General features: G+C 42.8%; 1 protein-coding gene across 5 annotated transcripts in view; it reads left to right on the top strand.

Moving 5' to 3' along the window:
• The window catches only part of samd12 (sterile alpha motif domain containing 12), an 85,620-nt gene that overhangs the window by 6,661 nt on the left and 53,666 nt on the right, over positions 1-25,293 (top strand). For all 5 annotated transcript variants that reach the window (XR_002168652.1, XM_019873683.1, XM_019873682.1 and 2 more), the window contains exons 2-4: positions 2,279-2,487; positions 6,826-6,955; positions 11,649-11,789. Coding sequence is in view for 4 of the 5 variants with exons in the window: in XM_019873683.1 (XP_019729242.1) it covers positions 2,279-2,487; positions 6,826-6,955; positions 11,649-11,789 (480 nt within the window). In the remaining variant the exon portion in view is untranslated. The remainder of the gene's footprint in view (positions 1-2,278; positions 2,488-6,825; positions 6,956-11,648; positions 11,790-25,293) is intronic.

Raw genomic sequence — 25,293 nt, 5'->3', positions numbered from 1 at the left:
GGGGGGGAGTGTGATGAATGCAATGTTGCTATTTATAGTAACGGTTGCCGATTCAGAAAACAAAAGAAATAAAAAAACAGCTCGATCATTGCCCCCCCCTCCCCCTCCCCTTCTGCCCACTTGTATAATTACAGGTTCGAGGGCAGTCCTCCATCTTCTCCCCATCTTTCTTCATTGCCTTAATTCCTGTCATCATTTTGTCATCCACTTGCATATGTCTTTCGTCTGGTCACACTCCAGTCTCCTCGACTTTTAAAGGGGTGGGCTTGGGGGGGCTACATTGTCTCCTTTGTGTGATGCTTGTGGATGCTTTGTGTGATTGTATATCCATCATGATCTCCCCAGTTGAGTCTGTGTGAAGAGAGGAGCTGAAAGAGTGAGCAAAGAAGACAGAGGGAGCAAGACTTCGTGCTGTGCATTTCAATTGCGTTCCGAGTTTTTTTGATATTTTTTTTTCCCCCTCTCTTGCACCTCAGGTCCTTTTGCGGAAGGAACTGGAACGTGAACGGGCCTGAAGCTTGCTATTTCCTCCTCCTAATGACGTGAGCCTCGAGCTTGTAGTCAAACAACGGTCACTATGTGTTGGCCGTTTGACACCTGAAAACAAAAAAACCTCCAGTTGGTTCAAACTCGGTGTAAGTTGAGGGTTTCGTTGTTTTTAGTGGATGGCTCTACTTTACAAACGGCAAAAGGAGAGATGGAATCCTTTAAATGGAGTTTCATTAAAGGGGGGGGGCGTCTGCATGGCAGACAACTCTCGCAACTAAAATCACTTCCTGCTTTTCTTACTTCAACAGCCAATCAGAACCCATCAACATAAAAACACGTCTAAGCAATGATTAAACAACAGAATATAATTTAGGTATTCTTAACATGAAATAATATGATGCTCAAACATAAAATGATAATGAATAATATAACATAAACTTCCACTCTGTATCGTGCCACGAATCGTTGAAATAGGACTGTCCCATCTTGATGGTAGCCTGCTAGAAATTGTGCTAACAGACTGTAAAAAAAGGCCACGAGTGGTTTAGATAAGAGGATGATGGATTTATGGGCCCCGTAAATATCTGTGTAGATCGTATAAAATGGTGCCGGCAATGCCTCTGGGGCAAATAATTTCGAGTCAACTTTGTTGATTAGTTTATTTGTTTTGGTGATCGACTTGGTCGAATTGGTCGACAAGCAGCCCAAGTGGTCAATCATGATTGCTGCCAAGACTTTGACACGGCAGTCACACAGCGTAAGCCAGGCAACTTGGAAACTACACACAGTGCGTTGGGAAACAAAGATTGCCAGCGGCGAAAATATATGATGATAAGTATACCACTTGAAAACCGCAGGCATGAGAATCAGAACCGAGTTTGTAAGCTATACTTTTGTCCTCAACTTCCCCGGATGTTGCAACCATTAAATGTACGAGTGGAAACTGACAGATAACACGGAAGGAGCCTTTTAATTTTTAGATTTCGACACCGACAAGCCCTCAAAATTTCCTCATCTTTGTAATGACTTTGTTTTGAAATTGTAGGTAATTGTCCCTTTCAAACCAAAGAAAGGGAGCGGCAATGGAATTCAACAGTGTCTTCCTTTTTTTCGTAACGCACCGCTGCGGTTTGCTTGTTGGGATTTTTTTTTTTTAATTAACTGCTGCAGTGGTTTGACTGCTTATTCATTTTCAGAAAATTTTGAAAATATTTGCATATCCAGATCTGTGTTCATACAGTTCATACAGACAGTGGGCTGTCATGGGCATGATATGGTACAATAGAATGTTTTGCTTAATTTTGTGAAGTTTTTTTATTTCGTGGAACATTGCAAATTATATCTGATTCTTCCACGACATTATCCAAAAACGAGATTGCACTGTGCACACTGTGCTAAATTTGATTTCCTTTGTCGTCATCTAGCGGTAGAATTTAGAATTACACGTTATATGGTTTGAACCGTCTCAAACATCCAAAAGCTCAATTGCCGTCTTAATATTACAAATTATGAAAACAAATAAGAACTCAGCCAGCATGAAATAACCTGTGAATTGATGGTAAGTCTTTTGGACGGATGTTGTGCAATCGTGCGTCAAAAGTTTGATGAGTTATAGAGAAATTAAGCTCAATTTTACACTGTTATTCACAGGAATTAATTGAACCACTGTGATTTGTGGATTTAGTTCACGCTTATTTATTATTTAAGGAAAGCGCAACAGTTTAGGCCTCTTCAAGAGCACCATTCTTCTGTTCCTCTTTGACTCATATGTGCTTTCTGACCTGCACAGCTGTTCACTGTAACTTGAGCCACAATGGCATCGACCACCAGATGTACCCAGAAGACGTTGAATCCCAGCTGGATGAAGAGGAGGAGTCTGTCGATGGCCCACCGGTGTTGGTAGATGACGACAGCCCGGGCTACCATGACTTAAGCCCGTCCGTCTTTCAGCGCCGTTTGCCACCATATCGCTCAGTGTCAGAGTCTGAGCTCACACGGGTGAGGGACTGTCCAAAATTATTTGAATTTTGAAGGCTCGCATTAGCTTGAGCATTACACTCTGGGCTTTCTGTACAATTGCCTAATTCCATCCTCTGTCGTCGTAGTAACAGAATATTGATGACACAAGATGGAGGCAAAACACTCATTTTATATTAGACAACCATATGACCCGATGAAATGAAGCTCCTCCCCTCAGCTCAACATGGCTGCTTGGCACCAAGACGCAAAAAAATGGGACCAAAGCAACATTTTTTTACATTAGATATTGATTTATTTTTTAGCACAGAAGGCTGAATTGAATTTTCAGCAAATAACAGAGGATACTTTCCTGCAAAGAAAATTCAAACAAACAAAAAAAAACCCCCACAAATTTGTGGATGCCGAAATGTGTCTATGCAGGGGTTCACGCCACAATGTTAAGGGGTGATGTTCATCTCCTGTCAGCTAGATTGAGGGAGACAGAGGGTAAAAAAAAAAAAAAAAAGGTTTAAGCAAGCTCGGCAAGAATGCTAATGAGTTGTGAGGAGGGGATTAGTCTGATGACAGAATCTCGAATAGGCACTTGTTCAGTTCACTCAGTTTTTCCCCCATGCAATCCCAGGAGAACACATGCACTGCCTAGTGCATGACACTAGAGGGCACTCTAAAACTATACAGGACTATTACTATATTTTGGGTGGAGGGAGAACCACTTACTTCAACCTTACAATCTAATGACACGATTAGCAAAATAACATTTAAATACATATTCACCAGCCAAAATCATACCCGTTTACTCAAATATATTATTCTATACATAGTCTCTGTCATAAAATTAGCATACGGTACACTGTTGCCTTCATGAAGACAATGGCAATTATTTATTGCTCATCATGTATAATAATCCATTTTTGGGAATGCTGAAGCACTCTTGCTGCCCTCCAAAAAAAATCCAAGCAGCCCCAGGATTTGAGAAATTTAAATATTTTGTTCACCGTATGCCCCCTTTTAACAATGTAACGATAAAAGTGTAAATTGAGGGGTTCGTAGGTTTTGGATGGATGACTACGTTCGGAATGGGCAAAAAGGAGAGACTGACTTCGTTTGAACGCAGCTTTTATTTTTCCACGTCTGCCCCGTAACTCTCGAACGAACACATCTTTTTCCGGTAACGAAAACACTTCCTGCTTTTCTTCACCAATCAGATGCAAGCAACATAAGAATAGTTCAGCAATTATTAAACAGAATATAATTTAGGTAACTGTAACCTAAAAGAATATAATGCTCAAATGTAAAATGATAAGAATTCATAATTTAACAAAAGCTTACATAAGCATGCATTTGCAATGCCACGCCGTCTTCTCCAACGTCAGTAAAATGTCTCACTAGGCCAGGGGTCGGCAATCCGCCGCGGTTTCATCCTTACGTTGCGGCTCTGTGTGGCTTGGAAAAATGATAAATGACCGATGGAAACGTGTGTTGTCTGTCTCAGAAACATGTCTCACTTCTGTAATCATCTGACTGGGCACTAGGTGGCAGTGTCGCTATAAAAATACTATTGCGATGAAAAGGGAAGGCGAGGTAATGGCGACTCGAGTGAGTTGTCCTCTTAATAGCCTGCTAAGAAAATATACAGTGTTTGGCTACGATGTGCTTTAGAGGTTCAGGAGCAGAAGCCCCATTAACCAGGTAAAATAAATATTCAGGCAGTTAGTTTGGAAATATTTATTTCATTGCTCAGTGAAATTGTGCTCTTTTATTCCATTGTATTTTTTAATTTAGGTCAAGGCTCTGCTACACGCTCCAAAAGCTGAAAGGATGACACTTTTATTGCATTTTATAAAATGTGTGTGTTTTTTTTTAATTCACTCTCTTTGTAAACGTCATTTAATTTTTTTTCTCCAATTATGACATTGCTCTTGAAAAGTGAAATGCAATGCAATGCAATCCACTCCACTCCGCTGCGCTCAGTGCCAATGCCAATTTCAAACATTCAGCCACAATGCATTTAATTCAGAATCGCACGCGCCCACAAAGGGGGGTGATTGCCTCTGGATTAATTTAGCTGACTACGTCCATATTGGATCTTTAAACTCGTATCAGTGTTGGCGCAATTACACGGTCCATTGTGTATGTTACGCCGTAGTTTGCGGTCGTTACCATGCAGGGCTGTTTATTTCGCGTTGTGTAGTCCCCCCCAAGGTGCTGCGATTTCTTGCTTTTAATTTTTGACTGTGTCCTTGCCGCGTTGCTAAGGCAACATGACGAATATTGGTGAGCCACGCTGGGCTTTTAGGTTATCAATTAAAGCCAAGGACAAAGCAGCAGGGAATGTTTTGTCGAAGCACATTTGCCGAGTCTCTCTCTCTTTCACGGGTGTAATTACGTTGCTTATTTCTCCGGCTTCTGTTGCACCGAATGCGAGTGCGTTTGCCACGGATTTGCCATGTATATTTCATGCGCATGCTTGTTTTCAAGATGTATTCAACTTGGGAAAAGAACATGCTCTTCTCACACCCTTGCTCTGTCACTCAAACCTCTTAATTGGCCCGGAGTCTTGAGAACAACTCTTTGAGCATGATTGTTTTCTTTCTTTCTCTCTCTCTCTCTCTCTCTCTCTCTCTCTCTCTCTCTCTCTCTCTCTCTCTCTCCTGATGTGTTCTCCCCATCCTCTGGCTCTGCTATTTCCCCCAGCCCCAGGAGCGCTGCTTTGGGCTGAATCAGGGCAGAATGTAAAACACAGATGGCCATTGACTCACAAATGGGTTCATGGAAAATGAGTCTCCTGTGTCAAATCCGTTTGTGAGGCACCGGCGTTTTCTTTTATTTCCTCCTTTTCAGCCCTCTGCCTCATCTGTCAGTGCAGCTTTACACAGTCTTTTTTTTTCTCCTCCTGTTATTTTATTTTATTCAGTCACTCAAACTCCACTTTCTTTCACTCTGTTGTAGATTCTTTTTGAATTTGGCCTCACTCTACCTTTTGTTGCCTCAGGCCCCTAGTCGGGGTTAATTAACATTGAGTTGAGCTGTGTTTAATGGTTAATGTGGTTTCTTCCTCCATTACACCCTCACCCCCCCACCCAACCGCCCCTTTGCCTTAATCCATCCTGCACGTCTTTACCTCCCTGCAGAATCAGCAGCAATGCGAGCTGCCAAGCAATCGCATTAAGTGCCGTACGGCCTCGCCTACCTGCCCGCCGGCTTCGGTTGGGCATCTGTCGCTTTGCCCTCCTGCTTTGGAAGACAGACTTATCGGACTTGATATACTTAGATACAGAGAAGCGAGCGGCACAATGCGGGTTCACCAGCTCTTAACAGATTGCGAATACGGAAGGCAACAGGTATCAAAGTGCTGCAGGGCGCCATATTTAAAAAGAGGAGAGTGAGGTTTTCTATATTCAGGGACTGCAGTAGCAAAGGTGAAAATGAGAGCTCTGTGGAAGAAATGTGAGTCAGAGCGAGTCCTGGAAGGAAAAGAAGAAGAAGAAGAAATGCTGCCAGGGCTTCTAAGTCCACACCCTTGGTGGAGAAGAGAGGGATGGAATATCATTGCTATGCCTCGCCACGCCACAGCCGGAAGGCAGGCTAAAGTGGAAGGCAGCGGTTGTGGAATTTTCACCACCCGTTGCTTGTTTGTGATCGTAGTAGCCGTTCAATTAAAATCAAAAGCGCCGGCAAGAGCACTTTAATTCTTTGCTTCGCTACGTGCTGAAACGCGAATGTTCGGTGAGGGATCTCGCATCTTGAAGTTGAACAACGGCGGTCTTTGCTGAGCGATTTTTGTAGAGCTGCCGGGAAAGGATGGGCGCCAGCGCTGTCCCTCCGTGTGAGGTAGAAGCATGTTCTCAAAGCCGAAAAAGATCTGGTGGGTGTTAAAAAAAAATAAATAAAAAATCTGATGGTCCTAAAATAGCGGTGATGGAAGTGCTTTTAAAATAACCATGCTGGACTTCTTACAGTTTTGGTTTGGCTTGAAACAAGTGACGTACTGACGATGACGGACAGGCGGCCCAGCCACTGGCCGCTTATAGTCTACTCGAATAAAGTACTTTTTTTTTGTGCAAGTAGTTTAGTTTACAAAAATAACTTAAGTGCAGCTCAACCTCTAGCCTCTTAAGCTCGAACAGACATCACGGCTAGCAAGGCAGTTTTGGTCCTATGTCGAGGTCGTTTTAAAATGGCAGCCCTCAGCTTGAATATCAACATTTCTCCTTTTCTATCGCAACCATGTTGAAGGTTTCCAAAACAAAAAAGTGACAAGACACTAACTTCACCCCAGGATTACACTGTAATGTGAAAAGCATTCTGAAACGACGCCAAATGATAACACGTCTGACGTGCTTTTATTCCCGACAGCCCGGCCATGTGAAACTGTCCAAACCGGTCGCCCTGTGGACCCAACAGGACGTTTGCAAGTGGCTGAAGAAACACTGCCCCAATCAACATCAGATCTACAGTGACTCCTTCAAACAACACGACATCACAGGTACCCCATGACACATTCGGTGACCTGCCTTGAAGTTCTGCCAAAATGAAGAGTCACACACTTGTTGTTCGGAATTTTAATGGCTGACTCCCAGTTTTCTCTACGCACCTTTTTTTATTTTTAATTTTTAATTTTTTTTTTTAACAGAAACGATTTTGTTTACAGTACATATTGGTTATTGCATCGCTGCTTCAAGCTCTCGTCTTGCTGATGCCACATCTCCTTCAAAACATCGCCGTTTTCAATCTGCGGCTACTGCCAACTACCTACAGTCTGATTTAAACCGTCAAAGCGGTTTGCCGTGTCAATCATTTTTCCTAACAAGGATCCCTCAAGGTCACCCCCCCCCCTCCCCAACTGTGTGCAACGCTTTGGTCCTCATGGCAACAGACGACCGTTAATTGCCATGCACTCCACTTCTCGGAGCGCGACCGATCATGCTAATATGTTTGTTTGTTGTTGTCAAGGGCCTCTTCGATTCGGTGACCGTCTAACAGCGTAAAATCGCTCCGGGGTCATGACGAGTGGCAGAATGATGATGAGTGGTGTGGGGGGGGGGGGGGGCTTTGCACTCGGGTTTGGCATTCAACGTAAATGGTCTGAAAACGATGCGTCATGCTGCGCCTGTTGGCGTCCTTCCCCGTCTGGAGCGATTGGGACGATCGAGCGTCGCCTGCCTGTCGGGGCCGGGCGGGAATCCTTCATCACGCTTGCGGTTTATTGTCAAGGCTTCGGCAATTAATTCATCGTTATTAATTTTACAAGTGTTATTAGGCTGTATAACCACAAAGAATGAGTGCATCGTATTTGTATTCCACAGTGTTTTCTGGATTTTTTTTTTTTTTTAATTGTTGTTGTTGAGCTAACAAACAAATATATCAAAAAAAGATGAAATACATGTGTAGGGCCAGGCACATTTTTGTGGAGGCTACCGCTGTCCAAGAACGAGGGCAAGTGCCTTGGACCAAAGTCAAATTATGGAGAGAAAAAAAAACACCCTGCCTCATTTTCTAATAATTTCTCAAGAGAATACAATAAATTGGGCAAATGGAGCTCCTTTGCACACGCAACACATGCACATATGCCCCGCTTGCAAATAAGAGATATTATGCTGTAAAATCTTCCAGCGGATTAAATGAAGGCAATTACAAACCAAAATACAAGGCCATAATTCAATCTTTTAAATAATACGCATGTTCAGTTCTGCTTTCTGTTTGAGTAAACAATGGGGGGAGGGAAAATCTACCATTTAATACATAAAGAAAATGGCGCAGATAGACACACCCACAGAAATGCAAATTGTTTACAGATGTGTGGTTGTGTTCACGCATTCATTTCAACGTTCTTTGAATGCATCCTTTGGACGTGCAGACACACTGCGTATGAGTTTTAATGGCAAATTACTTCAGTATGCAACCGAGATCCTGATCCCACTCCCAAAGAAATCGATGCATCCCATCCTCCCGCTTCGCCTCCCTCAATCTTTTCCCTCCCATCCCTAACGGAGACACCCAGATGTCATTAAAAATGCATTAAAGCATGTTGAGGCATAATTACATATTAGTCTCTAATCTGTTGTAATTACAAGACCCGGACTCTTTTTGTAAAGGTATATAGCGTGGCATGATAATTGACTTAAATGCACATTTTCTGGTTTATGCTACAATCACTGCGAAAGGTTTCACGGTGTCTCTAATGAGAAGCGACATGAACAATAAAACCTGGCCAGTGACCTTCTTCTTAATTGATTATGGAATATCCATGGGTGGAATTCTTAAATTGTCAATAGGTCTTCATTTCACAGTGCAGTTATGGTGTTTGTTTTCGAGGGTGCGTATCTCGTAACGGATTTATAATTTACCTTCAGCATTTTTACCACGACAGCATTCAGTTAGCTAGCTAGACGTGTTTTCACCCCAAAAATGCATCGTCCCTGGTTGCCACAATTTACAGAGCAGCCCACCGTCATATGTATAAATTATGTATTTTGTGTTAGTCAAGCTACTTTAATACTTTGTAATGCAAAGCATTGTGGGTATATAACTACAAAAACTACCGGGTATATAATTAGCGGCAATTACGTGCTCAAATGTCTATCATGTACTGCGAACCATAGGCTGAATATTGTGTACCGGCGTTTTTCTTAAACCGACACAAGTGAGGATTGACGACGCTAACAAGCCCGCTGTCCGTCCGTTAGCCAAAAGGCGCCCCGATTAGCTCGCAAGCTAGCTAGTGGTTAGCATCTCTCTTCGTGGCATGTCCTGTAAGAAACAAGGACAATTTTGTGTGAGTCTGGATTAAGGATTTTTTGTAACCTGTTTTTTTTTTTTTTTTTTTTGTTTTTTTTTAAGTACACGGTATCGCATAAAAACTCTGAGCTAATTTCTTTGGAGATTAGCAATCGCTACTGTTTATCCATCCCGACCAATAGGAGGCTGTCCCCTCTTGAACAATTTGGCCAAAGCAGAGTGACCGCAACCCAAAGTAAACTCGGTGTCTGTGTATTCCCCAATTTGCGTTTTATTCTGAATCTCACAAAATTCATTGTGTGCGTTTGTGCTACTGTTCATGCACAATCCCATTCATCAAAGTAGCTTGTGTTTGGCCAGAGCTCGAGATGAATCGGCCTCCTTGCAACACTGCTGCCGACACACTACTCATTAATCTGGTACTTGTGTTCCCCCCGCCCCATCCCAACATACATTTTGGGGGATTTAGGGTGGGTTGTGAATTTTACAATACATAGGACTGCTTTTGGCATATTCCTATTATAACTCCATCCCAACAAAAGGAATCAGGGTGAATAAATGTGCACATGTGGAAAGTTCTGGTATGTTGGCAGCTCCAATAAACAAGCCCATGCATAGTAAAAAGAAACTGTATAAAACAACAACAAAACCAAAACTATTTACCTCATTCCAGGGCTGGCCGATAAGTCCGATGGTGGGAAAAAGTCATCTCAATACAAAAGTGAAGCGTAGAGGAGCAATGACAAATGCAGGGAGCCGTATAAAGAATAAAATTGGGGTGATAAAGCCATCACATTTCCATTCACTTATCATGCAAGTGCATAAGAATTGGTTGTTCAGCACTCACTCATATAGAAAGTCAGCTCGGAAATGCATGACTTTTTTTTTTTCTTTTTTCAAACCCGCGGAGGATTGAAATCTACTTTCTACTGTGTGTATTCTAACCGCCACTTCCATTTCAACCCCTTTGGGTTGTGAATGGCAGTTTGTTAAACAAAACAGTGGTCACCGCCCACTTGGTGTTACGCTGTTTAATCAATGAGTTCAACTCCACCTTTAATAAAAGATCCTAATGGACCTTCTGTTGCTATTGATTCTGTGGTCCCGACACACAGTTATAAACGTGCCACCACAACATGAGCCGCTATGGAAAAGTTGTGGTGCTTTAATGGATTTCTGTGGGACGGGTTTGGATGCCTTCCTAGACACAATGTAATTTTTTTTTCCCCCCCAACATCACGCTTGCTTTTTCTTCCATCGTTTGTCCACCTCTACTCACTCACTCACTCACTTACTCCTCCTCCTTCCCACTCTCTCCTTGTGTTCAGGCCATGCAGAGCACTGTGAAATTATTGTGGTTTGAAAATGTAACAGTGGAAGGTTGGGTTTGTTGGCGAGGAAATTGCCACTCGAGTGTTCAGAACTGATTAATTTAAACCTGTGTAGTACTTAAGAATTTAGAATTCATTTGTTGTTGTTGTATGTGGGTTTTCTTTTTTTTTTTAAATCTCTGATATAATAGTGTGTGATTGACTGTCAGACATCGTCATTGATCAAAACAGTGTGTGAGAATGTCTTTAAATTGTATGACAATACAAAGTCAGAATATTACAGCCATCCTAGTTTGAGTTTATTTAAACCACAGGAGTCAAAGTCAAGGCCCCGGGGGCCAGATCCGGCCCGCCACATCATTTCATTTGGCCCGCGAAAGCAAATCATCCGTGTCAACTTCCATGATCCTTGCTGAAATCTCTTAAGAACGCTCAAATTGTCATACGTAATAACTAACAGTGACATTTTGCAATAATTCTGTTTACACTCACTTAAGCAATAATTGAACACATACTTGACAGACTTAAAAGCTAGCGAGTCATCATTTTTTTGTGTACAAGTAATAATGCGATGCGATGATCAAACATTATTTCGGTTTCACTGACTTAATGGGAAGACGTAACTCCAAAGTGACCCACGACAAAAATGAGTTAGACACCCCTGATTTAAACACTTCTTTTTTTTTTTTTCCACGATGGCCCCCTAATACTTCTTCATAGAGCAGCATCAGACTTAATCCACGCGGAATATTTCTAGGCTGGGGGTCATTGTGCCAAAAACAGTGAATAAGCCAGTGATGATGCGGTCCTCCATAATTCATTCCTTGCTTGTTAGCCGAAAATATTGTGTCATCGGCTTACGCCCGCACATGTTACAAAGGGCCCGCTAACTGATGAACTTGACTAACAGTGAAAAGGAATAATAGAAACCAGTTGCAAGTGGTAAGGCACTCCAAAAATGTTGTGCTATTGTTCAGCAATAATAAGCAAAATACATTATTTTTGCTGAGACGTCTGCTGCATGCTTCTGTTTGTAGTACATGAGCATTTTTTTTTTTTGTAGTACCTATCTTCTTCATACCGTAACCTTATTTTTTAAAAATTTATTAGGGCGATCTCTCATGAGACTGACAGACCGAAAGCTGGAGAGAATGGGCATCATGCAAGAAGCCGAGAGGCAGAACATCCTGCAGCAAGTCCTGCAGCTCCGCGTCCGGGAGGAAGTTCGGACCCTTCAACTCCTCACACAAGGTCAGCTTTTCACGCAAATACCCCCATTCGAATGTTTGCAAACGCGACACGCTCACCGACAGACAGCGCTTCAATCGCGACGCTGTATGTCATAAATGCGCTAGCGCAGGCAACGCCCGCCTACCCCCCGGGAAAACATCTCTGCATTTTGCTAACGATTCACCAAATGGGGCTTCATTGATACACTTGCCATCTGTCGTGATGGCAATAGCCGCATTTTGTAAAGCCCACAGGATGTGATGAATCAGAATGGTTATGAAATCACAAACGGTGGATTTTCATAGCTTTGTTTTTAGTTTTTGTCTTTTTTTTGGGGGGGGGGTGCAAAATGATCAGAGGCTTGTATAATTGGTCCGTATGACCGTGTGGAGTTGTCAGTTCACATTTCAAAGTCCTGATTTTCACGTGATTCATTTTCCACTTGCCATTTTTTTGAAAATGTATTTTTTATTTTTTTGTTGTTATTTTTAACACCTTTATTACGTATACTTCATTATGGCAACCGTATTTTCCCCACAAAATGTTGTACATTATTTCCTGTGTTATGGGAGCACATTGAAATCACTTCACTGTTAACTTTTTTTTTCTTTTTTTACATTTTTTATAACAATTGGAAAGGTAGGAGGGAAAGCGGTGTATTTCCATGCCCAGGGCACGCGCACCTTGAGCTTTTTGCTTGAGGCAAAAAGAGTCGCAGCCACTTGGGATATGAACTCGAGAGAAGGGAAATGAGATGGCAGTGGGGTGGTGGTGATGAAGCATCGGAAGGAAAGAAAAAAAAAGAGGTGAGAAGATAGATGGGTGAGAAGATCGAGCAAAGAAGATAGAAAGGATGAAAAAAAACATGTCAGACAGAGTGGTAGGTGTCGAGAAAAGGAAAAACCATGTTGGATTTTGGAAAAAAAAAGGGGACATTGATGTTATAGCTTTCATTTTTGGCCACATGAACCAATTCTTATAGTGAAACACAAGACCAGAATTGTGCACTCTAACCCTGAAGAGTGACAGACATCATTTTACTTCCCAAAACAACGAACCGGCTCCATTTGTGGTGTGTATTGTACTCACGAAGCTTTATTGTCTGTCAGATGAGCCGCATTGTACTAAGCAACCAGGACGCGGCCATTTATAGCCGTCTGCAATGTCACAATAGGAGCCACTAGTTGATCCTGATATGTTAACCCTTTGAGGGACAGCGGTTACTACAGTGGACAGCTTCTCAGGTTGTCAGGTTTCAGGAAAGGGTTAAAGTTAGACATCAAGCCCATAAATGATGACGGTATCTTCAACATCATCATCTCTACCTGGAACATAGAAAAAAAAGGCGGTTTAAAAAAAAAAGGGCGGGGGTCATGTCCAGATCGAGGAAAAATAGTCCAGTGATTGTGAGGAGAGACACATCTATTATCTGTCATGACATCGAGAACAGGCCGATAGTGGGGGGGAGAGAAAATGAGGTGTTGTAATTACTGCCGTGTACCCAGACAGAGCTGGCTAGACGCACCGTGATTAACCTTTAAGGGTTACTGGGCCATGGGAGGGGAATAATTACATTTCCCCCAATGCCCCCCCCCCCCCTCATGTTAGTCTATTCCGAGACAACAGAGACGTGAGGTGAGGCTTGTCGTGATGGTTTGTGACACAGCTCGCGGACGGACTGAACGGCAATTGGATCCCACAAACAAAATCCATCCCCCAAAAATATTTACTGATGAACAAAAGCGCACCGACAAAGTATAAACGGAAATCGCTGGTCACAAGGAGCCAGGGGGGGAAAAAAAAAAACAGGCATAAACAAAAAGCGTTGGCAAAGGCGAGGGAATAGCAAATCCGAGAATATCAGCGAAATGACAATAGTCCAATTACACAAAACAAAACAAGAGCAAGATGAAAAGACAAAATAATAGCAATACTTAACCAGCGAGAGACAAGAGAGCAAAAACGTCAATGACGAGTTCGAAAGGTCTCGAAAACAACACTTGAGCGCGAGCAGCAAACAAGGTCAATAATCCGATGGCTCACTTGGCAATAAGTCCGTCCTTAAATACATGGCTGACATGAAAACATTGGCAGCAGGTGTGCACGCTGGAGGGAAAGCCCTCCTCTGCCACCTGCTGGAGACACACAAGAACAGAATGGTGGCAGTTTAAGATGCTACAATCATCTGAGACAGGCGAAACAAACTCCGAACAACATCGAATGTTCGAACAATATTGTTGCCCTTTTTGTTTCACCTCCAAAGTAAATAATATCAGCTCACTGGGGTAAAATGTGAAAGATGACAGTTACAGTTCACATGATCCAAAGTATTTTGTTCATACCAAACATAACCTTTGTCATTTCCTGATATGAATGTTGCATTTTCGACTCCTTTTTTCTTTTTCTTTTTTTTCCGACAACTACACAATGCAGTCAGGAAATGAAAAGATAGCACCATCATAATAAAACCCATTTCAGCAAAGCAAAAGCACAAAGTATGACAAAAAAACAAAACAAAGCTTTGTAATAATCCGGATCGATAGGTGACAAAGCAATAAACCTGCGCCTCATGAGAAAACATGATACACTTTTTGTCTGGCCAATTTTTTTTTCCTCTCACAAGTCTGATTTTTCCCAGATTGAACCCACGAGCTGTGCAATTTATATTAAACTTATATCTATCAAAACAAAGAGCGATATTCTTTCACCTGAGACAAGAAGTCAAGGGGAAATGGAAGTGAGTTATAGATTTACATCAGACAGGTCGGAGACAAAAGAAAATGAGATCGGTTATTGTGTGTTCAAAAAAAAAAAAGTGTGTTCAAAGCCCTTTAATGGCGCCACTCATTCGCTCTTAATTAAGCGCAATGTAAAGATGGCAACTTGGCGAAGTGCTGCGTTTTTTTGGGGGGAAAAAAAAAAGTGGAATCCAATTTTCAAATGTTTCTGCATTCAATTTCATGCTCGGCACCACGACGGCGTTTGCAAGCCCGTGCTAATAAATCTGCCATTAACCGGCTTGCGGAATCATCACTCTCGAAAGGCAACTTGAATTACACAGCTGACGTGCTTTTCAGAGTTGGCCGCCCTAATCGCCGCGTGTAGACACGGCCGGAGATGTTGACGCTTCATTTACTTCAACAAAGACTCATTAAGAGTGACGCGAGAGAAATGTGAAATAAATCACACGCAGATTCCTTCGAATATTCCCGAATACGATCGGTCACCGCCACCTACCAAACGCCAAATCACTTCCAAAGAAACGTCAAACATTGGACCCGAACGTGATAATCGGTCGAGAAATGTATTTCACATGTTAGTTTCACATTAAACCGCAAGAGGGTGCTATAGGCATGTGTTGACACTTTCCACGTTGGCGGTAACTGATGAAAAGCAACTGATGATGACGACTCTGACGTCAGCGCCACGTCTTCGACCTCCGGAGTTCACAGAGTTGTTAAAAAAAAAAAATAAAAAAATAATAAAAATAAAATAAAATAAAGTTTAAAAAAAAAGTTTGCAGAGTTGTTTAAAAGTGACACAGAGGATGAAGATTTGATTGGATTGAGAGATTTGGAGTGACACTGGCGATTTGGTAAACTTGTTAGCATGTTCTTTATCTTTATCTGAAGAACTCTTAATTTGTGACGTTGTTATGTGAGACATACCAGTCACGTACTCAGTTCGTTGTTTATGCGTCATGTGACGTTAGCATATCGTACACTTGTTCAGCCTGTTGTTCTCTGTTTTATTTTAATTTTAAATTGCCTTTCAAAATGACATGTCTGTTCTTGGTGTTGAATTTTATCAAATACATTTCCCCCCAAAAATGTGACTTATACTCCAGTGTGACTTGTAGGTTTTTTTTTTCTTCTTTATTATGCATTTTATGACTGGTGTGACTTATACTCGGGAGCGACTTGTAGTCCGGAAAATACGGCGATTTGAATTTCATCAGGCGCACACGCGCATGACTTCTGATGAATGCTCACGTCGTCCTGTGACTTCCCGACGCGTCTTCCTTATCATCACTTACGGCTTTGGCGGGAATAGACGACGGAAACGTAACGAGGCCAATCATCGATGTCGGGCAGGAATTAGAATTTCTATTCTTTGCAAACTCCAAATACTCCAAGTCTTTCCCTGAAGTGGATTACGCCGTACATTTTTCCTCCGAAGACTTTGGCGAACAGACTCAAGGCGCTCAACGTGACTTCTCTTCCTTCCTATGGGCTTTTTCCACGCCAATCTGACGACTTGCGCCAGTGTGCGACCAACCGAGAGTTCTCATTAGCCCGACTCTCCCTTTAGGACGGCCGCCTCTATGAAAGCCCTTCAGCCCGATGGCTCCCTTGACTTCATCCGCCCTCACTCTGCTCTCCGCCCTCTCCTCCCTCTTTTTCTTCCTTGCTTATTCTTGCCGCGAGGGAAGGTCAGATGAATTCTTTTTCATCATTTCCTGTCGGTGAGATTCCTTTCGCAGAGACTTTTCACAATGGCTCAGTGCCCGAAAGATGTGATAGTGAATACCTTTGACAAAGTGCTTTTTTTTTTTTTGAATCTGTCTCCATTTAGATCTAAATGTGATATCTATATCTTTCATAAATCTGCAAATTGCTCCCCCGCATCCATGTCATAGTTCGGCATAATCGTGAAATAATGACAGCCACTCCGCTTTCAATCCTAAACAGGGGTATGCATGCAGAGATAACGCTTCATGTCGAAATCGACACGGTCATATTTACTCGGAAGTGATAATGGCGGTCGCACAGATGTCCTTCATCTGGTCCAAACATGTTTTCTTTTCTGAACAGCGGGGGCCAGATGGAAAAACACGACGACAACAAGGAGAGAAACTAAGAAAATAAGTATCTGTTTTATTGACTATGCAAAATAACCCCCCCCCCCACACACACACACACCTTATCAGTACTATGTCTCAAAGTTAAAATCTCTTTGCCGTGCAATAAAGACACATCAGCCCAAACCACCGAGGGCCTCCAATTAAAGACTCGAATCTCCTCACACATTCGCGCAGCACAATGTTTGCGTTTCATCGTACAAAAGACGCAGACAAGTAATGTCAAGTTTAGACAAAGCACGTGAACAATCATTTTCGCTGCGCCTGCCGCATACTTTACTCCCAATACTCTCTCAAGGACGTTGGCGATGAACGTAATGCGTAAATCCGTTCATGGAACCGAAACAAAATAACACCATTGAAGTCAAATGCGCAGGAACAAAAGACAAAAACATTCAAAGGACCGCATCGAGAACGATGACGCGCACCGGCGGAGTGTGGAGAAAAATAGCTCTCCGGAATTTCCTAATGCGGTTGACAAACGGTAAAATGCTCAGGAAATTAAGAGTCAAGCACTCGGGTCGAAAAGGCTCTGAGCGGCCGCAGAAGAAGTCGCTGGCTACGGTTTCATGCTCATGAAGCAATCTTCATTCAGTTATCGTGAAACGGGATCGCATTAAAAGCTCCATAGTCGGTTGCATGGCACCGTGGACTGGTTCCACTCAGTCTGATGCAGTCTTTCACTTTCCTGACCACCGCCGGACATCCAGGAGCCGAGACAGCATGGATAGAGAGAGAGATCCCACTTCTGAGTGCACGCCCTCGGCTTCCGAGCGCTTGCGCGTGATCTTACAAATCGGGATCGATAGGTCTAAGCGCACTTAGTGTACCAGTCATCCTCTCATAAAATAGCCTGCGCGATGGCTTCGTCAGACTGACTCTTCTCATGTCATGGGGAGTCAAGGAAAATTGCACCAAAGGAGATTGCGCTCAAGGCAACCCCTATGCTTATGAGGGCTGTTCTACCGGTCCAGAAAAATAAGTAAAAATAAAACCAAAACATGCGAATATGCTTACTTGGATCATTTTAAAACCCCAAATTTAAGATACCGTATTTTCCGCACCATAAGGTGCACCTCAAAGCAATTTTCTCAAAAGCCGACAGTGCGCCTTATAGTCCGATGCACCATATGTATGGATCAATATTCTGATTTCTTGGACGTAGTATTTTAAATGCACTCAGTTACAGCAGCAGCTGTTGTGAAAGCTCTATATAAATAACGACGTGTTGTAGTCCCTTTAGCGTAGCTCCATCTAGTGGATGCATAACGCAACCGCAACCACTATCGTGGCTTCTATTCTATACGCCTTATAAAGCGGTGTGCCCTATATATGAAAACGGTTTTGAAATAGGCCATTCACTGAAGGTGCGCCTTGCAAGACGAAACGGCTTATAGTGTGCAAAATACTGTATATGTTCCTCTGGATGGGTTATAACCGGGAAAAGTTAATTCCTTGTGTGTTTTTTGCATACTTGGACAATAAATCTGATTCGGAGTCACTTTTTATTTCGCTTAATTTTAACACAACCATTAAATTTGATGTCCATCCATCCATTATCTGAATGGCGTATCCTCACGAGGCTCGTGGGCGGCGTGCTGGAGCCTGTGAAATAAGGAGGTCCCTAAATGCGAGCTTTTAGAATTACAGCCTGAACTCTGGCAGATCGTGAGTTCGGCTTGACGGGGGGAGCTCAAGACAGAAATTTGCAGAAGCACATATCGGAGCAAGGCTGCAAAAATAAATAAATAAAATAATCTGTTGCATTCAATAAACAAAATCATCTTTCCGTAATCCTGGCATATCATAATGACACAACTTTTCTCGGCGCTGGCAGTGCACGGTGAAGTTCACTCTGGCTGAACTCCAAGGAGTCGATATGGGAATGTATCAGTTTATAACGGCACTGCACATATTATTAAAGATTTACCAATGTCAAATTCATCGTCAGTATTGATTTTTTTTTTTTGTTTGTTATATTATTGTCAATATTCTGCTTAACGGGCAGATTTGTTAACGGATTTTGATCCGTCAGATACGAGTCAAAGAATGGCTACTAAATCGAGTACACATGAGCATGAGCGGTGGCCATAAAAAGAATCCTCGCTCTGATTTCAGTCCCCTCCGAGCGTATTGTACCGTGCAACACAAAGGAGTGCTCTGCAAAAACTAGCCAAGGTTAGCTTCTTTGAATGGCGTGTTGGGCAATGGCAGCGTACGTCCAAAGTATTCTTGTTGCTGTTTAAATTACCCGAGGAGCATTTTTTCACTCCTGTCGTTCCGTGTCTATATCTGTATGTCCTCCGTGTTCTGCGTCTGATAGCGGGCAGCGATCCTTTTGCCCACCCCTCCCCACCCGAGCAGTGGCTGCGCTTCAGGGACATTCCTTGTGTCATTATATCTTTTGATTATCCTCCAGTCTGACCTCAGGGTGGCCTGGCCCTGCAACTACGCCAGCAGCCACCGACTGCTGATACAGCTAATGAGGGACGCCTCGCCTTTGCTACCGCAGGATAAATCCTTGCTACGATGTTTTACTCAGTTTAGACCCATAGCTGCTGCAAGAGACTTAAACAGCTGCTGCACTCCTGTAAATTAGAAAACCGAAAATAAAGTTCAAAACTAATGCACCTACGTCCCCCGTGCTGCTGCGTTTGCGGGCAAGCGTGCCAATGCGAAATGGCGCCGTGAATTAATGAAAGTGAGTCGCGCTTGTAGCGCGCGGAAGGTGCGCCATCACTCATGGGGGAAATTGGTTAAGTGCAGTTTCACTTGCGGAATTACTCTTCATGAATCTATCCTGACATTAACAGTTAAGATCACACCGTAGGGAACAACGCCAAACTGGTTGTCGGGCATCCACGTGACTGAAGAGACACTCGCGTTATTAAGAGTACAGTGGTACCTCTACTTATGAAATTAATTGGCTCTGGAAGAAATTTCTTAACTAGAAAACGTAAGTCGAGACGCGTTTTCCATGTAAATGCCCTAATCTGTTCCAAGCCCCCCTCAAAATCCAGACATAAATGTTTTCTAAAGCATAAAAAATGCATCCAAATATGTCACAAATACATGTTACAATTAGATTATTGCACAATAAATGAGAGTTGTGCATAATGTAAAAAAAACAAAGAATAAAAATGACGGTCATTTAACTTTTAACTTTTTTATTTTTTATTTTTTTGCCCTCTTTAGTCCATGTTCTCTCTCAGAAGTGTTTTTTGCCTGGTGTTTTGTCAATAACTGATCCAAGGACATTTGCTTTTGTCAGCTTTTAACAATCCTTTGAGAATGTCCAAGGCAAACCTCAGCGTAGTGAGCAATCGCCCGACTGGTGAACATTTTTTCTGGGCGATTCACACTTACGTAAAACTCGAACGCCTCATGGCCCAAGAGGCGAATGACGAGGACGCTGCATAGACACATTTCTACTTATTGATCTACACACAGACAATACGGTAGGTTGCCTTTCAGAAAACTCGGAGCTGCGAGTAGCAGCCCATACTGTATTTTTACCTTTTGTATTTCGAAATTTCTTTTCGTAACGAGGCAATGAGGCAATATTTTCCTGCTGAGGCTGAGGCGTTTTATAAGTCTAGCAGCCCATACTGTATTTTTACCTTTTGTATTTCAAAATTTCTTTTCGTAACGAGGCAATATTTTCCTGCTGAGGCGTTTTATAAGTCAAAAATTTCATAAGAAGAGACGTTCGTAAGTAGAGGTACCACTGTACAACTTTAACCCTTTCATGCACCCTCTAACCTGATAACATAATTAGCTGTCCACTGTAGTAACCGCTGTGCCTCAAAGGGTTAAAATCACCTGAGAGCTTATGCAAGAGCTGATGCTAAAATTCGACCCTGACAAAGAGACTCTTGATAACAGTGAAAGAGGAATCCTTGACAGAAGAAAGTAAACCTCTTGTGACCGCTGAATGTACACGTCCGGTAATTATAGGGATGGGGGAAAGACTTTAAGTGGATCAGGAGCATCGCTTTCATTTGAATCGCTCTTTCCGTCCCCGTGTTTCGCCGTTGAGTGTAGCGGTAGTGGCTCAAAACGGATGGCATTCGGATGCAAATAAACTCAAATAACAGCTACGCAAGCGCATTTTTGTACTTTAATTGAGTCAATTCGGATGCAAATAAACTCAAATAACAGCTACGCATTCTTGTACTTTAATTGAGTCTTTCCACATTTTGCCCGCCGTCCCCTCCTGTCATCTTTGTGGCTGCAATTTTTGGGTGTTGAATTATATCAGTGTCAGTGTGGTTAAGTGATGTCAGTGTAAAAAAAAAAAAACAGGTCCAAAATATTCTCTTAATAAATGACGCAACTATTCCGCTATGGCAGTCATTTACTACCCCGGCACGTCGACGCCACGCTACATTGCGCACTCAGGTCGTACGACACCGAATCCACCCACCAGCTATTTATAAGCGCCATATTAGTCTTCATTATGCACCCTTCATCACATCAGTCAGATAAGATTGGAACTCTTCTTGGTGTATCTAATTACCCCCCTCAGGGGCCAGAAAAAAAAAAAAAAGCATTTGTTAGTGTTTTATTTTATTGGCCAATTACCGCAAGGAGTTGGATGAAGTTCACCTTTTGGAGTGCCTTTGACTTTGACGAGCATGGAGCAGATTGCCATTTAACCTGGTCCCTCGCTCCCGTCTGATCTTTTACGAGTTTGTTTGTGCTTTGTTGTCTTCTTTTTTGTATTTATTTATTTATTTTATGTAATTAAAATCTATGGAGCACTGTCGTACGCTTTATAGTGCATTCTTTTTATGCGCAAGATGTGTCGATGTCTCAAGCCGATGCTCCGAAATAAATGACAGGTCCCTTGAAGTAGAAAATAATAAATAACAAATTCTAAATGCGTCATACAAAAACAAAAAAACTAATCTTATGACGATAGGCGCCTACCCTGAAGAATGAAATCCGTAAATGTCAAATTCAATATGTAAATTGTACGCGTCATTAATCACGTGACATTCAAGCCGAGTTGACCTTTTTTGAATGTAAATTCTGAACGATCGTTGATCCAGATGACCGCAAATCAAATAATTCAAGGCATCTGAATTGGTCAGCCTCGTTGGGCCACTTTTTTTTGTTTGTTTGTTTTGATCGCCTCCGCGTTCAACGGAGTGAGCCGCATCGGTGTCAAAAGCAAAGCGAACAAGTGTCGTTCTCCAAAGAGTGCACGGGCACCGCCAACCGTGAATTAATTGATGGGGAGACTTAAATTTAACGACACTCACATCTGACAGACGCCGGCTTCGCAATCCGCCGTGTTTTACATCAGCGACGCTATTCTGGGCCGCTTCAAACAGACCCTCCGAATTCCATCTTGTCGCTGACTTAATTTTCCCTCCTCATTGCGTGCTGTCATCCTAAGGGGGGCGTGCGTCTCCAACAGCTGATGGAAAAGCGCAGACGGTGTAATTAAGCTACTGGACCGAGGAACTGACGAACTCTCCGTCATAATTTGCCGGTTTATTAAAAGGTTAGACTGAGACAAAGGTTTATTGTTATTCAAAATTAAAATCTGCCGCGTCGGTCTAAATGCTTTATCTAACGACCGGAGTGGGATAGGATATTATCATTGACCGGCTTTACGCTGCCAAGTCAATCTGCCAAAGAGTAGCGGCTAATGACGATCCCTTTTGAGGAGGATTGTGTTAACAATGTCCGAATGCGTGTCGGGCAGAGAGAGAAAAAAAATAAAAAAAGACGAGCGAGTGAAGGCTTTTGGAGTTGACGCGTCAGCCGTCCTCATCTTTGCGCAACATAACACGTGATGATACGTCACCGCTCCTTCCCGCACGTTCAATTTCTTTTTTTTTCCTTTGTTCACATTTTGAAATCCGAACAAAGTGAAGGTCAATCAGTTGGAAATGATCTCTCCCCCAAGCTGTTCGATCTACTTCATGCGTGGTCCTGCTTTTCGGTAAATCCATCCCTTAAAATGGGAGAATGATATTTGTGGTCTTGCCACAGCCCAAAAGGTGTGACAGTGACAATAAGACACAGGGGGGCGAGTATTGAGAAGACTGAAAGACTTTTTCATTTATTTATTTATTTTTTTTAACGCTCTTCCAAACTCTGGGGAAATCTAACCCAGCAATATCCAAACAGAGATACTGCGGCCCTGCCACCACAGCCCCACACAATTACAATTGCGTGACAAAGATATTGAGCGGCGCCCCCTTGCTATTTCCACAGATGTGTGTTGTGGTGTGCCCAGCCCGAGCCTCGATTTTATGGAAAAAGCACCAAACGTGTATTCACCCCGATTGATTGAAAAAATCCACGCTGAGAGCCTCCCATGAGACCTCGAACGAGACCTAGAGCATAATGTATATTGCCTCCCACTTGGCAGTCTTTATAGAAGTAAAATAAAAAAACGTATTTTCACTGTTAATCAATTTTCACTCATGGATAGTTAAGCGCAGCGTTAACATTTCCACATTTTGAGCCAAAGTGATTTTTTTTTTCTTCACATTTCTTCAAACCACCATCCATCTTCCGCTTTTCATCCTGGAGTGGTTCGGCTTCACTCTTAAATCACAACCATTCACAGTCCCATCCGCAACGTCAATGAGTGAACCCACGCTTGACTTACACAGACATCAGGGGGATGAACCGCGACCACCATCGGTGACTTCAAACCAAAGCTAATAATGGGGCTGTACTGAAGTAGTCAAGCATAAGGTCCTGGAAGGGACACACAAAAAAATAATACAAATTCCAAAAGGTAGAATCTCAGGGAAATGACACCGAGGGCTTGATTGACGAAAAGTTTGTGATAGCTCGCGCTAAAAGATGTGGAAGCGCCTCTTCCTCCCATCTATTAATTCTAAAATCCCTCCCACCCCCTCCCCCCGCCTGGTCTCATAACTCCCATCAGCAAGCTCCAACCATCCCGAATGGATGGACAGGCCTACGGAGAGGTTTCTTTATCGCACGCCCACTAGTTTTCCTCTGGCCTCGAAGGAACTCGGTCAGCATGCGTGGAAGCGAAGCTCTTGTTAACCCCTATTACCCTCTGCAACTGTACGGGAGGATTAGCAGAATACAAAGAGCCTCACTCCCCCACCCCACCCCACCCCTCCTCCCCCCGTCTTCAACACTACACCGATCTCTGTAATAGAAGCTGACGATGAAGCCGCTGGAAAAGAAGGACTGCGGGCGAGGCAGGTGTTGACTGCATGCTAAGCGGTGTCCTGCTGTCGCTCGTTCGTGTCGGGAAGCCAGAGGAAGGTTCCAAAGGACCTTGTCTGCATATTAGCGCCCCTTGGTACCATGTGACCTTGGCATGTCCAATTTCACATCGCGGCTGTGGAACAAAGCAAATGAAAGCTAATTGATGAGTGGTTGTGTTTGGTGGCTCTGTTTTATGACATGAGTGGGATAAAAAAAAAAAAAATATATATATATATATATATATATATGTATATATAGCTGAAGATAATTGAATAAACATGCCAATGCAGAATATTATGGACATGAATTCAATAGCCAGTAAATATTTTTTTTATACAGTATGTGTATGGACAGAATAATTTTAATCAAAAAGGCTGACACTCATTAAATGGTTTGGAACAGGGGTTTCAAACTCATTTTTGTCACCGGCCACTGAGGAGTTACATTTTCCCTCGGCGGGCCGTTACGACAGTGAAACCGAATAAATGTTTAATCATCTCTTCGCATTACTTGTACACAACCAATTGATGGATTCATAGTTTTGAAATCACTTAAGTCAACTATTTGTTTGTTAAATTAGGTTTAAAGGTTCTTTTTTTTTTGGTGAAGTTTTTCTTCAATTCTTACCTGGCTGACAGTTTCGGCTGTCACTCCAGCCTTCATCGGAGCTGTCACTGCTTCCTTGTGACGTGCCTTCAAAACAGCGGTTTGTTGTTTGTTCCATTATTGTTGAACTGAGTGTAAACAGGGCAACAAAAAGATCTCGTCATTTATTACACATGACAATTTGACATTTCGGTACAGATTTTAGCAACGATCATGCAAGTTAACACGCATGATTTTCTTTCGCGGGCCACTTTAAATGATGTGGCGGGCCAAATCTGGCCCCCAAGCCTTGGGTTCGACATCCGTGATCTAGGCTATTGCGGCAGTTGCCTAATACGCACACATGATGCAGCGGCGGGTCTCCAGCAAAAAAATGTCTTGGCGCGGGCTCAATTTTTATTTCATTATCCATCGTGTGGAAGGAATCCCTTTGCCATGCCTTCACACTTAAGAGACTTAAACAGTGATTAGCGTATCGCCGGCAGCCTTAACCCAGTTTCAACAAGCGCTCGCAGAGACGCACTAACTATTCATCTGCTGTCCAATACGTGACTTTCCGTTTACCTCTACCCTCCTTTACTCCAGATTTTTCCACTTTTTTTTTCTTTTTCAACACAGCAATACATCCCCTGTCTTAAATTGTCTTCGTTCGTATTCCGCCTCTCATAGGGCAGACCACAATTATGCGCCATCTTTGTGTGTGTGTGTGTGTGTGTGTGTGTGTGTGTGTGTGTGTGTGTGTGTGTGTGTGTGTGCGCACATCTCGTCATTCACTCTCCAAGCCGGAGGCTGTCCGTCATTAATACGCGAGGCCCGGGGTAGCCGCAGGTAAGTGTCGCAGCAGCA

Source organism: Hippocampus comes, unplaced genomic scaffold (genome assembly GCF_001891065.2).
Source record: "Hippocampus comes isolate QL1 unplaced genomic scaffold, H_comes_QL1_v1.1 scaffold585, whole genome shotgun sequence".
Classification (NCBI taxonomy): Eukaryota; Metazoa; Chordata; class Actinopteri; order Syngnathiformes; family Syngnathidae; genus Hippocampus; species Hippocampus comes.
The sequence above is the reverse complement of the archived record's forward strand: the minus strand, read 5'-3'. Positions and strand labels throughout refer to the sequence as shown.